This window comes from Danio rerio, chromosome 3 (genome assembly GCF_052040795.2).
Source record: "Danio rerio strain M-AB ecotype USA chromosome 3, GRCz13ab, whole genome shotgun sequence".
Classification (NCBI taxonomy): domain Eukaryota; kingdom Metazoa; phylum Chordata; class Actinopteri; order Cypriniformes; family Danionidae; genus Danio; species Danio rerio.
In genome coordinates, this window is record NC_141023.1 from 38,777,351 (window position 1) to 38,793,667 (window position 16,317).

The 16,317-nt window shown below is 34.7% G+C and overlaps 2 protein-coding genes across 52 annotated transcripts in view; both read right to left on the reverse strand.

Annotated features, from left to right (window-relative positions):
• The window catches only part of svilc (supervillin c), a 57,934-nt gene extending 49,874 nt beyond the window's left edge, over positions 1-8,060 (reverse strand). For 26 of the 50 annotated variants that reach the window (XM_087244978.1, XM_087244967.1, XM_087244966.1 and 23 more), the window contains exon 1: positions 8,033-8,060. The gene's annotated coding sequence lies outside the window, so the exon portion shown is untranslated. Of the gene's footprint in view, positions 1-6,790; positions 6,868-8,032 lie in introns of all 50 variants that reach the window. The other 24 variants (XM_087244970.1, XM_087244965.1, XM_087244961.1 and 21 more) reach the window with 2 other exon arrangements.
• A 2,051-nt stretch (positions 8,061-10,111) lies between these two features.
• Positions 10,112-16,306, reverse strand: cdk21 (cyclin-dependent kinase 21). Of its 2 annotated transcripts, none has more exons than XM_087245028.1 (8): positions 15,789-16,306; positions 14,743-15,010; positions 14,532-14,664; positions 13,813-13,980; positions 13,610-13,719; positions 12,939-12,989; positions 10,974-11,102; positions 10,112-10,890 (listed from the first exon to the last, which is right to left on the reverse strand). In XM_087245028.1, exons 2-8 carry the CDS (start codon positions 14,970-14,972, stop codon positions 10,791-10,793), a joined length of 921 nt encoding a protein of 306 aa, XP_087101154.1. In that variant the 5' UTR covers positions 14,973-15,010; positions 15,789-16,306; the 3' UTR covers positions 10,112-10,790. The 2 variants fall into 2 exon arrangements, with proteins under 2 accessions (XP_087101154.1, XP_087101155.1); XM_087245029.1 differs by having other exon boundaries at positions 10,970-11,102; positions 15,789-16,293.
• Between the last annotated feature and the right edge of the window lie 11 nt (positions 16,307-16,317).

Here is a 16,317-nt window from a genome sequence, read left to right on the forward strand (position 1 = left end):
CTGTCAGATCCTCTCGCAAGTGAAACACAATGGAGCCAGTATAACAACAGAGCAGAGATCCAGCAGTACTACAGCAGACAGAGGGGTGCAACTTCACTCAACGAGCCTTATATGGTGTTTTGGGAGCTCAAAGTAAAGTCTAGGGTGACCAGACATCCATTGTTTCCTGGGAGAGTTCAGTATTTCAGCTCTATATTTAGTGAAGCCTGAATTATTGGGGAGGGGGGTTCATGTATTGTCTCGTATTGCACCTGAGCACTAGTAGTAGACTTCTGTCAGACAAAAATTGCTTAATCAATGATCTTTGATGAAACAAAAGTCTGAAATGTGGCCTATACTGTTTTCCTAACAACTCTAAAAACTGCTATCTATAGTAATATCAGTGGATGGATGCATTTAATTCTGAGATAAGACAAAGTTCAGGACGATCTGCTTTTCCTAAGACTATCATAATTGCAAAAACTTCTGGAGAACCAAGATTGTCGGCATACATAGATTAATTTAGTATATGAATTAAGTCAAAATGATTAGCTCTTTTGTCACAGTACAGTATTTCCTATTATGTTTTCCTCTTATTTATTTTAGTTTGTGTGGAATAAAAAACAAACTGAAATGTTAAAAATGTAAAAACTGTTGAGGTCTATATTTTTAACCCCTTAAAGAAATATATATATTTTTTGGCTACAGAACAAACAAATAAACTGCCTAATTACCCCAACTTGCCTAGATGAATAGTAGTTTCCTGCAAAATAACTGTTAAGATGAAAAAAAAAAAAATATATATATATATATATATATATTATTAGTTAATATAACTATTGTGTTTGAAAATGTGTTCTCTCCATTAAACAGCACTGGAATTTTTTTTTAATAATTCAATTAAAATGCTAACTTTAAGAAACATATTCATACAAAAAAGAAAAGCTACTGACCATTTTCTGATTAAGCAGATAAGCAAAAAACAGCTTGATAATGCAGATTTGGTACACAACATTAGAAAGATCACACAGTGAATTCTAGAATTTCTAATCCAGGCCCTTATCATTCCTATGCTGAAGTGAATTATTACAGTACAGTGCTCATCTAAATGGACTTGTGTAATCAAATCACTACATTTTAGATAGGTACTTGGCAGCGCAGTTGCCGCTCTCATCAAGTTGGCATCATTAATGCTTGCAAACAGTAGAGCCACAGGACCTTTACACACTTATGAGTTCCACAATCGAAAAGTGACTATCACCTTGTGAAATCATTACAGAAAAGGACAAAACACTTTCCAGAACACTTGCTGTTTTTCACTGGTGGAATAATCTTCCCAAACTGGGGTGACCACATACCCTTTTTATTTTGGCATTTCTAAATCAAGGATGAAGAACAATAAGCTACATAGCTAATAAGAATGCGTGGCTTAGTGCTCACATCTTGTGGGGTGCTTTTAATTCCAGGACTATCCCAAAAAAATTAGGCCAGGTGGTCACCCTATTCCAAGCCCATCTCTAGCACAGACTCAAAAGAATCAAAAGAAACTCATCACCACATACTCAAACTACTGTAATTGAGTAGTTTTTCTCAGGAACTGTAATTTACTAAGTAGTTTTAAAGATACTTTTAGATACTTTTACTTTCCATTGAGTCTATTTTTAGTGCAGTATCTGTGCTTTTACTCCAGTACCTTCAACCTGCAGTCACTACTTTATTATTTCATGTCTATGGGGATTAGAATAATCAGTCCTTTAATTCCTGTCCAATCAAATCGCACATAGAAAGTAAATCACATCATACTGAACTACCTTAAAACATGCAGCAAACTGTTTGGAAACAGTCAAAGTGTCCAAGAAGATAGTTTGCATGCAATGACCCAGCGACTGTTCAGACTGAATGTCACTGATGAGAAGATGACGGATGTTTACTGATTTAATGATGATCAAAATGGCTTTAAACAATCACTAAAAGCAGAATGTTACTTTTACACACACACACACACACACACACATTACATGTAGACCCATCAACCTTTCCCAGCGTAATACGATATACTCACTACGCTTGAGTACTTTTAAAAGGGCTACTTTTTACTCATACTTTGAGTAATATTCATAACAGACACTTTTACTCTACATGCATTACATTTTTGGGCCAGTGATGGTACTTTTACTTGAGTACGACTCTTTAGTACTCTTTCCACCACTCCTCATCACTTCGAGTGTAGCATTATACTGAAGAACAAAAACATTGTATGAGCTTTCACTTTACTTTAATCCCTCCTTCAGCACTGTTCTAAAAATGTCTAATTTATCATAAATGGTGTGTTGTAATATTAAAAACAGCACAAAATTTAAAAATTTACATCTCTTTCAACCTTAAATTCTTAAAACGTAATACAATGCATAAATACTGAGGCCATGCTCAATGATTTTAATGAACCAGAGTTCATTATTCCACTTATACTATGGTTCCCACATCCAAAAACATTTTTACACGTTGTATTTCAAGACATCCCTGAGAGTGTGGTCCTTAACTGCTTCTTTGTGTCTCATTTGCATCTCACCCCTAAGCCACTAGTTTTTTATTGTTTAGATTTTTGACTGGCTCTAAAATGCCTGAAATCATTCAGCATAGTGATAAATAAAAAAGACTTGTAAAGTACTATAAACTACCTGCAAAAGTATTGTCATCAATCCCAGTTGTAAGAGCAACAAATAATAATGATAATAATAATAATAATAATAATAGCTGATAATTTGGAAAAGTGGCAGAAGGGAGATTTTTCCAATAATCATCTGTTGAACAGCATCCCAGTCATCACAAATACTGCAGAAGACTTATTGGAAGACCTATTGACACGATCATGTTTTATTTTGGTAAAATAAGCATAATCAAGAGCAGTGGTTCTCAAACTTTTTTCATTAAGTACCACCTCAGAAAAACATTGTCTCTACAAATACCACCAAAATGAGCAGTATTGAAATACAGCTACAGCTCTGCACAGTTAAAAAAAAACATGACAGATTACCTCAGAAATATAGGCTATATGTCATATATGGCATATTCACATAATTTTTGATAAATTTTGAAATGTATGTAGCATGTACATGACATATTTCATTCCTCTGTGTATAACTAGAATTGAGCCAGCGTACCACTAGTGGTACACGTACTACAGTTTGAGAACCACTGATCTAGAGGTCTTTGTCTTTCATATAAGCCACTTCTGATATCAAATGATCAACTAGAATTTAAGTTATTATTTGTTGTTGTCATCTGGATAGGCGACAAAACTTTTTGTCAGGTATAGTGTATATGGCCTTCAGCAGTAAAGCAATGTACTTTTCATTGGGAAAATCAGCATGTCTTGTCTGAGAGTGACTGGACTGAGAGATTTAACAAGCTTATTGTGTCATGACCTCTGAGGACAGCCTCAGATCAAGACAGCAATGTGCACATGACAAAAGCAAAACCTGTGTGCTGGTTGTAAATCTATGTTATTCTATCATAAAAATACTCTTTCGAAAATAACAAATGGTTTCAATTGTCATGATGAATATACAAAGGAATTTAAACATGTCTGAATATACAGCATATTGCTTATTTCAGGCAAACAAATAAATGAATAAACAGAGGCATATTGTTTTAAATTCAGAACAAACATTTCATTAGTCGTTTACAGAATAAAACAAACAACGTTATATTTTATAATGTAATTTTTTGTAGAAATAACATATTTAAAAAGATTGAATACTGCGGTATGTGTGTAATCTCATTTGCTTACATCTATTTAATCTATAAATGGTCATAATAGTGCATCAAACTTCATCACTGCAGGTGTATTTTACTTAAAACTAAATATATTTTTGTTATTGTGTTACTATAGTGACTTTTAAAAAGTCGTTTTTAAAACTAGCAACTACAGATGATAAAAGAGAGAGAGAGAGAGAGAAAGAGAGTGAGTGACATGAGAGGGAGCTTGAGGATACGGCTAGGAAAGACACTATAGTGGCTGCTTGACGTTTGGGATCAGTTCGACTCATCAGTTCTTAATCCAGTAACTCTATCTGACATCGACATGTGCTGAGCAAAGACATAGGCAAACAAATACACACACACACACACACACACACAGCAATGTTCACGATTCAGCGGTCATGACTGAGGTATTCTCAGCACACGCTACTTAATAGGTGTTGGTTTAATGGCAGTACTGCTAGCTTATGGCAGGTGTGTTTTCTGATTCACAACAACCCAGCTGCATTTAGATTGTTTATTATAATTAGAGCCCAAGTGCCAGAAAAACAAGTAATACAAGACTGATATGAAATACATCAATTAAAGAAGGGCTTGTTGAATGAGAAAAACAGGAACAGGTGCAACACGATTAGTATGGTAAACATTTTCAGATTGATTATACGTTATGCTATTCCTTGTGTTTAATTATTCAGAATACAAAACAACTACAATAACAATTTTATGATTATTACTATTATTATTATGAATAATAATAATAATAATAACACTAATAATAATAATAATGGATGCAAATTTGTTTTTTATCATTGTTATTATTATTACTTTTAATTTCTTGCAACTTTTTTGGGATGTCTAACTGGTACATTGTTATTTTTATTTTAGATTTTAAAAATTATGCAAATATTTATGCAAAGTATATTTAATATATAATTACACACTTGGTCCATATTTTTGACTGACAAACTTGTTTGAGTAAATGATTCATTGGCTAATTCCTGGAAAGAACTTTTTGTTCCTAAATTAATTAGCATTTGTGAAAGAATCAGTTCACAGAATGATTTAATTGAATCACTCATTAAAAGATTCACATAATTTGAAACACTTCCCTTTTCACCACAGCATGCAAAACAGTTCATCAAAACGGTAGCATATGGCAGTACACAGTATTCAAAAAACAGTATCTGAAAAGTACCCTGGATGACCAGCTACTACTAAGGTTATTGTAAACTTTGCATACGATGAACACTTTTTTTTTTATCCCATGAAGCTATAGGAGGGAGTTTTTGAATGGCAATGAAATGACGAACAACATTAACAACATGGTGACTATGCTGTCCAAATTTCATTCATTCACTTTGTTTTCGCCATAGTCCCTTTATCAATCAATGGTTGCCACAGCAGAATGAACCGGCAAATTATCCAGCATGTGTTTTATGCAGCTTCCAGCTGCAACCCATCATTGGGAAACACCCATACATTCTTATTCACACACATATATATATATATGTAAACCTGTAGACATTATATATTGACAATGGCCAAAAAACTTCAAATGTCTACTTCAGATGCACTGACTGACTTTTCACCAATTGCGAGCATAATTAGACTCACCGGCCACTTTATTAGGTACACCCTACTAGTACTGGGTTGGACCCCTTTTGCCTTCAGAACTGCCTTATTCCTTCATGGCATAGATTTAACAAGGTACTGGAAACATTTTTCGTCCATATTGACATGATAGCCTCACACAGTTTCGGCAGATTTGTCGGCTGCACATCTATGATGCGAATATTGGATGTGCAGCCGACAAAGGTGCTATATTGGATTGAGATCTGGTGACTGTGGAGGCCATTTGAGTACAGTGAACTCATTGTCATATTCAAGTCTTTTTTAAAACTTTCCATACATTTTAAGACCTTTACCACTCCTCAACCAGAAACACTGGCGAGATTTTAACTTACAATTTATTTACTAAATTTTAAGAAAATATATTAAATCTAGCAAAATTGGCAGGTTGGCGCCTATAGAACTGCAGTAAAAAAAAATGTGTTGCTCTGGTTACTGCAGTAAACAAAGCAGCGTGATAAGTAATTTCATAAACTACAGAGCATCCTGATATTCGCAGATTTATATTCAGGCAAACTTTAGCATACAACCATACATTGTAGAATCAAAAATTTTATAAAAATGTAATACCTTGCAAAATAGCATTTAAAACGTTTAATACTTTTTAAGTCCCTTACATTTCTCTACACTGATTTATCAACTTTTAATACTTTTTAAGACCCGGCGGACACCCTGAACTAATTGAAAAGTGCCATTTAAATGCCTACAAATGCAAACACAGACAGTCGAACAGAAACAAGCAACACAGACAAGCAGATTGAAAGCCTAACTCTGTTGGCTGTTATTTATTTTACAACTGATAACCAAAAAAGTATGAATGAGTATAAAGTAAAACAGAATATAATGAATAAATAAATGAAAATAAATTAAAATAAGGGTGTCACAGTGGCGCAGTGGATAGCATGAACACCTCACAGCAAGAAAGTCGCTGGTTTGAGCCTCGGCTGGGTCAGTTGGCATTTCTGTGTGGAGTTTGCATGTTCTCCCTGTGATTGCGTGGGTTTCCTCCAGGTGCTCCGGTTTTCCCCACAAGTCCAAAGACGTGTGCTATGGGTGAATTGGGTAACCTAAATGGTCCGTAGAGTATGTGCGTGAATGAGTGTGTATGTTCCTAGTGTTGGGTTGCAGCTGGAAGCCCATTGGCTGCATAAAATTTATTTGCATATGCTGGATAAGTTGGAGGTTCATTCCACTGTGGCGACCCCAGATTAATAAAGGGACTAAGCCGAAAATGAATGAAAATGAAAATAAATTAAATATTGGTCAAATGTAAAAATCACACCTCTTTTTTGTCTGTAAATGTCCAGCACATTAATGACTTATAAATATATATACACATATAGCACATTCTATGAGTCTCCTAATTTGCATGGCTCCGTATTTACATCTTCTGACAAGATCAGTCATTCTGCTCTGTTACCTCACAAGGCTTGAAAGCAGAGCAAACTCATGGACTTACAGGCCAAGATGAGATTCAGAGCTCGACCCCATCCTGAGCTATGATCAGATAATGCAGAGTCAAGGTTATATCTAACACGGTCATGACAGATGGTAATAGTCTTAAGACAAGTTGTACGACGAGCACAACAACAAAATGTTTAAAATGCTAACCAGCAGCCTAAAGGAACATAAATTTTAAAAAATTGTACCGGATGATAGAAATGCATAGGTTTTGACCTCGGTTACATTCACACATTACACACAGGTCAAGTAAGCTAGTCGATCCTCCTCACTCACTCACACACACACACACACACACACACACATTTCATGGCAGAACAATTCACGGACCATTAGCCATTATGGTTATAATTGTTCACTGATAAATAACATGCATATCTTTCAAACATTCAATAAAAACATGAAACACTTCAGGCTGAACATACTGTATATTACAGTAATCATAATGTGTTATAATACACAATATAATGCAGCACCTAAACATATTAATAACAGCAGACATTGCAATAACTATTCATTCAATATCACCTTTAAATGGCATAATGATATAATAACATATTAAAATAGTTATTGTAGTTACAATTTTTCACAAAAAAATATTTGAAAGCATTGTAGGATTAGTAATAGAATACATAAACACTATTACTTTGCACAATAATATAAAATTAAAGTGATGTGTTATTACAGACGTATTTATCCAATCTGTAACAGTACTGCTTATCAATCTGGTAAGAAAATGCAGACAACCACAAAATGAAAATAGTGTGTCACATTAACAATTAACAGTTTCTCTATTAAACAGTGGCTCTTATTTGAGTTCACGGTCGTGTATATATCTCTTCTCCTTTGAGAACCTGAAGTGAGTTATTGAGTTTGAGGTGTACAGGTGCGTTGGTAGCGCTGAAAATAGTTGCAAGTACAGTTTGCAGATATCTGGTGAACAGCACAGCGTATTTCTATCATATTTCTCCTTCAAGATCCGCGACACAACAAACTATTTTTATACTTTTACACTGAACGCCATATCCAGCGAGTTACATACAGACGCTAAAATGTTTTGAAGTGTAAAGACAAATCAACTTTAGAAAATATACACAAACGTTGATCATATGTGGCTTAGTTTTACAGTGAAGAAATATGACCGTTGTTTTTCTTAAAATTCGAAGTAAATGTGAGGGTAGAAATGAATGACGGTACTTACTCGATGTGAGGGTGGATCAGCTGTGCGCTCGGATCAGCTTTGACAGCCGCGCACACACACTCACACAGCCCAAAGGGCCAATGAGAGAGTGCGAAAATACCTTTTAGGGTGAGCACACACACACACGGGGAGAGAGAGACACAGAGAGAGAGAGAGAGAGAGAGAGAGAGAGAGAGAGAGAGAGAGAGATAAAAATACCCGGCACCACCAGGGCAGCATTCCTTTGCAAGGGGCCATAGCTCAGTCCATTAAATAGCCACTTAAGGTCGCACTCAGTATTTTTGGCTAATTAAGAAAAAAAACTGCAAATGTATTCGTTTAAGGGAGACATTGCTGTCCACATGGGTCACAATTGTGTATGACGTCACGCAACCCACATAGAAAAAGACAAAACTTACTTATAATATTGGATTAAACTTTCATTGGTTATTCATCGCTAAATATTACCGGGATTCTTGTTATCTTTTAAGAATATCCTGTTGGGTTTCAATACTGCCGATGATAAAAGTAAGGAATATTTCATTATTAATCTCATTTTAATTCTTGCTAAATTCCATATACACCGCTGTAAATTCTCGCATACCTTGTTTTATTGATTTTGAAAAGGATCTTCAACAGTACATTAAAATTATTGCTGCCTCTAAAAATCTTAAAGCTATTAGAAGTGTTAACTTATTTTCCTTTTTTTTCTAAACACGTTTTTATATTATTAGTTGTTCTGTTTTAGTTTATTTTCTTTTTGTATGTGCCTATTTCATGCTTTACTTCTCTGTAAAACTCATGTCACAACCTTTGTAACAAATTTGTTTGATGTTGTTATTGTTACCCTGACATTATTTAAAAAAAACGTAGTTATTATTTGACATTAAAAGATTTAAATTTTAATATTAAAACAACTTCAACAAAAGTCTTGAATATATTGTTAATCTTTTTATTTTATTGGCAAAATTTTTATTTACATACACAAACAGAAATTTGCTAAATCATCTCCCACATTGTTTTTTGAATCGACTTTTGAATCGACTGTTGAAAAGCAAAAAGGTGTGTATCAATAATCATAACACATTTTTTAATCCCTTGATAATTTTATAAATCATTGGATGTAGAAATGCTGTAAACTTTGCTGTATTTAACTTATTTTGTTATTCCAATTTATTTCTATTTTTATGTTTCATCTTTTATATTTTATATATGTTTGTTTGTCTCTGATGGTTTCCTGGATTATTATTATAATTATTTGAAAATTATAGATACAAAAGTTTTTTTTTTTCCTTTTGCTGTTTTTGTGTTATTTATGTACGTCTGTTTATTTTTATTTTTTTTTATGTTTATATGCGTTTATAATAATTTTTAACCTGATCTGTTAAGTTACTATAATCCTTACTATTACTGTCTTTTTTGTGTAAGCTCGAATTTTGTATGTACCTTGTTTTGTAACTTAACAGAATTCAGGAGTCAAAACTGCAAAAGAAATTACAAAAAAAAAAAGGTTAGCAGTGTTTGATACTGGGCTTTTTATGGTATCCTGTCCCGTTTTGGTTCATTTTAGATGTCTTTCATCTATTCATATTTCAGTACAGATGATTTTAGTGGTCTCAGTCCGCTTGTTTAGTGCCCTCTCAGATTACCCAGAGTTCTTTATTAAAATAGAACTAAACCTGCTAAGTGTGGACACATCTTAGGAAAAGGTTATAGATGTGTGTAAAATGAGAAAATAGCACATAAACAAGAAGAAAAAAAACTTTGGTTATTAACACATTTAGGAATCTGAGCTGACAGGTGACAGTAAGAGCAAAACTGATGTTATTAGGACACACAATACATTTTAAACTAAATGGAAATTTAGCATAAATAATTAATGGACTCGCTGACCTGTCTGTATTAGAATTCTTGGGAACAGCAGATGTCATTCCATGGGACTGAGCCATGTGCTTTTGAAACAAACGCAGCTTTACTTTGGCATGGCTGCCCTCTTGTGGGCACCTCCCAACAACTATGGTCAAAAAGACGCTTTGTTGGCTCTCTAATGAATAATAAAATGGAAATTCTTTACTAGTGATCACAAAGATTAGTAGCAAACAATGTTTAAATGGCAGTTTTATTACTAACAGAACAGTCTAATGTGCATTCAAACACAAATGTAAAATATTTGTATTTATTTGAGAGTTCATAATAACTACTCAGGGTCTCAGCCAATTCAACAACAAAACTATTGCTGGCTCTCGCTTGTGTTTACCTTAAATTCATCAACAACAGAAAACACAAAACGTCAAACTATTTGCTCAGAACCTCAAACACGACCTGCCTCTTAAAAACACTTCCAAATGAAGGCAAAACAAACTCAAAATATGACCACACTATCAAAAGTCAGCTCTCAAAAACAACTAACTGAAAACAGTAAACGTACCTGTCAAACAACCAACTGTGCAGTAACATACACACAAATGTCATTATTAGTTAAGTCACTATTAAGAAAATACAAATCCTCATTTATCACCTATGCAAAAACATGGATATATGCTCCAAAAATATTTTATAAGTGCATCTGTTTATCATCAGAGAGCCTCAGAGATGTTTTCAATCTCCACCAGGAATGCTTGTGCCTTTAGTTTAAGAAATTAGGAGGAAAAAGCGTGATCTGTGGGTTAAGGATTGGACTTCACTTAAGTCATTATCTATATTTTGTGGCAGAATAATTCTCAGTGCATGCCAGCCTGCAGCCTGCAGGGGCCTAATCATGTAACTCCACCCTCTTCACTCATCTGTCATTTATCTTCAGAGTTGCGGACTGCCAGGTAAGGATGGGCCAAAGCTTCACAGGCAGAGATGCGATGAACTGGATTGAATGCCAAAAATTGCTGTATGGAAAAGTAATGCAAGTATAAGCACCAGTGGCTAAAATCACTCTCCATATGAAAATAAATTAGCAACACATACAGACAGTAAGCCATTCTCCTCAGGGGTAAGGCTGGCCAGCACTTGTGTTGCAGGTTTTTTTTCAACCAAGGCAGGACTGTAGCAGACTGGGCTTTCCATAGGCCAGTCCTCCTTACCCGGCAAGCCAATTACCCTGTGAGAAGGAAAACATACAGGATCACAAATAATAAAGGGTGTAGTTTATGAATGAAATTGATTTTACTTTTTATATATACATGTTAAATGCCCTAACACCCAGAGGATTACGTTTAGAATTTGATTTGAATACATTTTTGTTAAGTTTTCCCCACTTTATACATTCTTGATTTTTGTGCAGATCATCTGGGTCCAGTTTTTATTTTTTTACTTTAATCTGGATCAAACCGGTCCAGTATTGGAAATCCCAAGTTTTGCTATCCCGGATTAACTGATCCATCGTACGTTTATGACAGTGTTTTAAAAGAACATTGGGTTTAGATCATCCAAATACCAAATTTCAGGATTACCAAACCCAGTTTACCAGAGCCTTAAAAGAAACCACCATGTAGCCTACTGGCTTACCAAAGAACCGCAGGTAGGCAAATTACCAGTCCCATTAAAGGGCACCTATGGTGAAAAATCTACTTTTCAAGCTGTTTGGAAAGACATGTGTGCAAGTATAGTGTATAGACCGTCATATTGGGGTGATATAAACACACACAGTCCTTTTAATTAATAACTTAATTAATAAGTCCCTTTAATTTTAATTTAACAACATAAAAACAGTGGACCAATTGGAGCTGTTTTTCAGACTGACCGCAACTTGACGTAGGATTGCGGTCTCCCGTGTACACAGCGAGCTGTGTACAAGCCCACAACATAAGACTTCTGAACACATTATAGTAAAAACATCTGAACTGTGTGTTAAACTGAACCTAAACTGGCACACTCAGAATAACCATAATATAAATATTAATCATAAAAAAGTGGTAAACTATGTGCCCTTTTAAACAGCCAGTTTGATTTAATGTCAAGAAACATACACATTGTAACCAACAATTATTTTACATATTTATTTATTATAATTTGTTCTAATACAATACTGCTTTGACATTGTTTTGTTGTCGTTGTTTACCATATCTCATTAGATGTGACATGCTTAATATAGGCTTCATACTGTTTATAATGGAATTTATATCATCACTAACCATTAAGTTTGTGATTGTTCACTTAAAAATACAACTTTTTATGTTTTAATTGGTTCAAAAATCAACTGAATTCACCCTTCTGGTGGGATCATCATAATCCTGTTTTGTTTTTTGGATTAAATTGATCCCAGTCTGAGATCAAAATTTTGACTAACCCAAAGGGCAGGTTTGATCTAAATCAAATGTAAGATTTGATGACATGGTCTGATCTTAATTCAAAATCCCCGTTACATTTGAAAAACCCATTTCCAAGATTTGATCCAAATTTCCGAGAGGGATCTGGATGCAGACCTGGTGCAGTGCAATCTGAGCTGCATCCAATGCTTTTTAATGGGCTCACACAACCCCATCCCTAACCCTACCCCTTACAGTGACGCCACTCACTCCATTTGAGTGCATTGTGTGTGACATTGTATCGCAGAGTGCTGCAATCTCAACTTGCATCATAAAGGCTGCATCTAGATACTATGGGAAATTCCACTGGATTACTTTTGGAAATCTGGGCCCTGTTGATTGGTTAATTAGGATTATTGTTGTTTTTCTTTGTGATGTTGTTAAAAAGATACAGCCAAAGTTTTCTTGTATTTCCTGTGTGACCTGATAAAGAGCATGTAGGTCAAACTGATGTCTTAAATCTCTTTTTTTCAGAGCAATAGTGGCAGTGTGATGATTTTGGTTTATTTATTATTTTATTTTGTTCAATTTAATCAAGGCGATTTAGTCTGCTGTGTCGATAAATCAGGGACTAACTAGTTTAAATTAATCCAATTAACATTAACCACACATAAACTTTTTTGACTTACTCAAAGATCTTTTGCAGCTGTTGGATCTCTGTGAACCCACGAAACAAAGGCCTGCCAAAAAGTTGAAAAACAAAGATAAATCCTTTATGTCACTTATAATCCAAATATTAAACTAAAGCAAACGCAAACTTGCTTGATATTCTCAAAATCATAAATATAATTAATCAAGGCAAATAAAAATGTGACCCAAACTACATAACATGCAGGTGAACAAGGTGAGCTCAATTAATGCAAATAGACAATATGAAACATCTACAAAACTGTTGACTATGAATATACAGTCTCTTTTACTAACAAAAGCTTCATGTATTTGATCAAACGTACAGTGTAATCGTAACACTGTAATAGGAAATCTACATCTATTTAAAACAACTCTTTTCTACAGAATATATTCTGAAATTCAAATCTATTACTCTATTCTTCATGTCACAGTACTCAGTCACATGATCCTTTCCTATTATTGCAGTGTGTGTGTGGAACTATGATGCATTTTGTTTCAGGAAACTTTTATGCACAAAAATCTACAAATAACTGCATCTATTTGAAATAAATAATTCATATAATCTTCTGTAACATTATAGTTACTATGTACTCTCATATCTGGTCTGTTTAACGCATCCTTCCAATTATTAAAGTATATTATTGACTCCAATAGAATGTCTGACTCCCACCTTAAGAGAAACAGCTCTGCAAAGATACACCCAGCACTCCACATGTCCACTGAAGACATGTAACTGGACTGCAGCAGGACTTCTGGAGCTCTGTACCACAAAGTCACAACCTACACACAAACACAACATACAAATACGTTGCATGCAAGATCTCACGACCACCACAACACATACTGTAGTAAAAGTGAATGAGAGGTGCATACACATGGAGTGAGGGCGATGCGGTAGGTATATATCCTGGCTAAACCAAAGTCTGCAATCTTGACTTCCCCTCGACTGCTCACCAGCACATTGTCAGGCTTCAGGTCCCGGTGAATGACGGAGTTGGTGTGGAGGAAATCAAGACCGCTGAGCAGCTGACGCATCACATCCTGCATACACAAGTGTAAAACACATCAGTCCGAGCTATGGTCTGTCATTTATACTATACAATGTGACAGCATGCGTAATATATTCCAGCTAACTGTTGATCGGTGATAGCATGGATTTTATCATGGATGTCCGCTCCAGTATGGAGTAACACATATCCTTTCCTACTGTATGTTTTTATGATTATTAATAATAAGTAGAATGTTTAAGAGCCTAGATTATATGATGACCTTAGTGTCATCCCACTTCAGAGTAAAACTGGAATAATATGTGTGTAATTGCTTTTCTTTATGCCAAAACATTTGTTTCCTCAGGATCTACCCAGCCAGGTCAGAGGTCATGGAGACCTCTTGAGTGGACCTGGACTCTTGAAGAATTGTAAACAACTGTTCATATTGTTATTTGCTCTGTGTTAATTATGGCTAAAGTGATTTGGATGTAGATTATACCAGTTTTAACCAGTTTCAGCTCTAAACAGGCTAGTGGCTGTCTGGTTTTTCTGAATGAATGAATTAATTTATTAATTAATGAATGAATGAATGAACATACAAACCTTTATTTTGTCCTTTGCAAGGCCTTTCTCTGAAGCCCTACTGAGAAATGTGGTCAAATCCTGATCGATATACTCAAACACCAGCGTCATGTCAAACTTATGATTCTGCCATCCTGCCGAAACACTCATCAACCTAAGGAGAGACGTCATAATGGTCTGAAAAACTGACATTTCGGTACCTTTGTGGTATTTCGATAGTTCCAGTACTCACTTGACTATGTTGGGATGGTTGAAGTGCTCTATTTTGCGCAGAAGAGCCACTTCTCGAATCATGAACTGAGGTATGCCGGACTCAGGTTCTTCTGGGATGTTCAGTCTCTTCACTGCTATCAGGCGCTGCTGCTCACGCTTCTCTCTGGCTTTGTACACTTTCCCGTAGGCACCCTGGCCGATTTCTGCCAGAATTTCATAATCTGAGTTCTCCCACCAGCTGTCAGCCATCTTAAATTCAGATCAACCCAGTCAGTCTGTGACAGACACTGCAACATACAGAAATATAGAGAGTAAAAAAGCCAGGCACATATCAAGCTTTAGCAGATTGTGTTATAATCAGTGTTGGGTGTAATTACTTGTGTATTTTTTGTAAATGACCAATAAAAGGGTAAGTAAGGGATTACTGAAAAATTTAAGGTCGTTTAACTACAGTTGTTTATAATGTACTTTCATTATATTAAACTGAAAAAAAGGTTACATTCGTTAGGTCACATTTGCTTAAGAAATGTAAGAATTTGAAATGAATTAAGAATATAAAATGTTTCATAAAGCTAAAGCCCTGTTTGACTCAAATTTAAAGTAAAACGTTTAATTTCTGAATGCATTGAGATTTTATGTAGTGTAATGACTTACACTACTTATAAAAGTCTTTTAAAAACTATTATAATGATGCAATTACTAATTAAATACTTTTTTTTTAAGTAACAACACTGGTTATAGTTATAACCGAAAATATATTAAAAAGATAATTAATGTATAAGTACTAAATCCTAACGATTATAAGTTTTGGATTCTGATAAATCTAAAGGACTGCTACTGACAGTGTTTTTCGTTTAAATTTGTGCAAATATTAATAATTTTGACTTGACGTAACAAGATATTTATTGGTATAAATTACACATGGATCGACTGACAATGATGGGAAATCCTTTCCGTCTATACATCATGATAACATCGTGTTTATTGACTATGTATCATAATTAAAACTGATGAGCGTGCACGGTGTGCAACTGGAATTAGGTACCGTAATAAATAGGAACTTACCTTGCGTGGCAATCCACTATTAAACCTTAAGCATGGACATTAAATGTATTAGTGAAATGATTAGAGAATTGTCTACTAATCTGGATTACTGACACGATTAAAACGCGTGGTTTGCCATGACTTTAATAAAACCTCGCGACGCAGGCAGGGGTGCGAGATACCTCCAACCAATGAACAGCTGTGATTTTTGTGTTGAATTTCCCCTTCTCGTTTAAAAAAAGAAAAAAATAATAATTTGCTTATGTGATTAAAATATTTACATCTATGCAATGCTAATGTTGACAAATTTAATATTGTATAAAAAATACATAAATAGCACTACTCTGCCAAACTCATGTAACTCTCATGTCACATAAAAACAGAATTTGGATTTTAATAATAATTTACTAAAGTATTTTAGGATATTTGTTAATAACAGAAGTTAACGTAAATTGATTATTTATTAAATGCACTATCTGCCATTTTGACAAGCCTCAATCCAGACGTCACAGTGCCCCCTTGATGTAAGAGCAGAAACCCACAATGATTT

Excerpts from the sequence above, each read along its gene's own strand:
- cdk21 (XM_087245028.1), bottom strand. The coding sequence starts at position 14,972 with ATGGCTGACAGCTGGTGGGAGAACTCAGATTATGAAATTCTGGCAGAA. Across the intron at positions 13,981-14,531 it reads TTGCAAAGGACAAAATAAAG|GATGTGATGCGTCAGCTGCT; the intron begins GTTTGTATGTTC and ends TTGTGTATGCAG. Across the intron at positions 13,720-13,812 it reads GCATCGCCCTCACTCCATGT|GTTGTGACTTTGTGGTACAG; the intron begins GTATGCACCTCT and ends GTTTGTGTGTAG.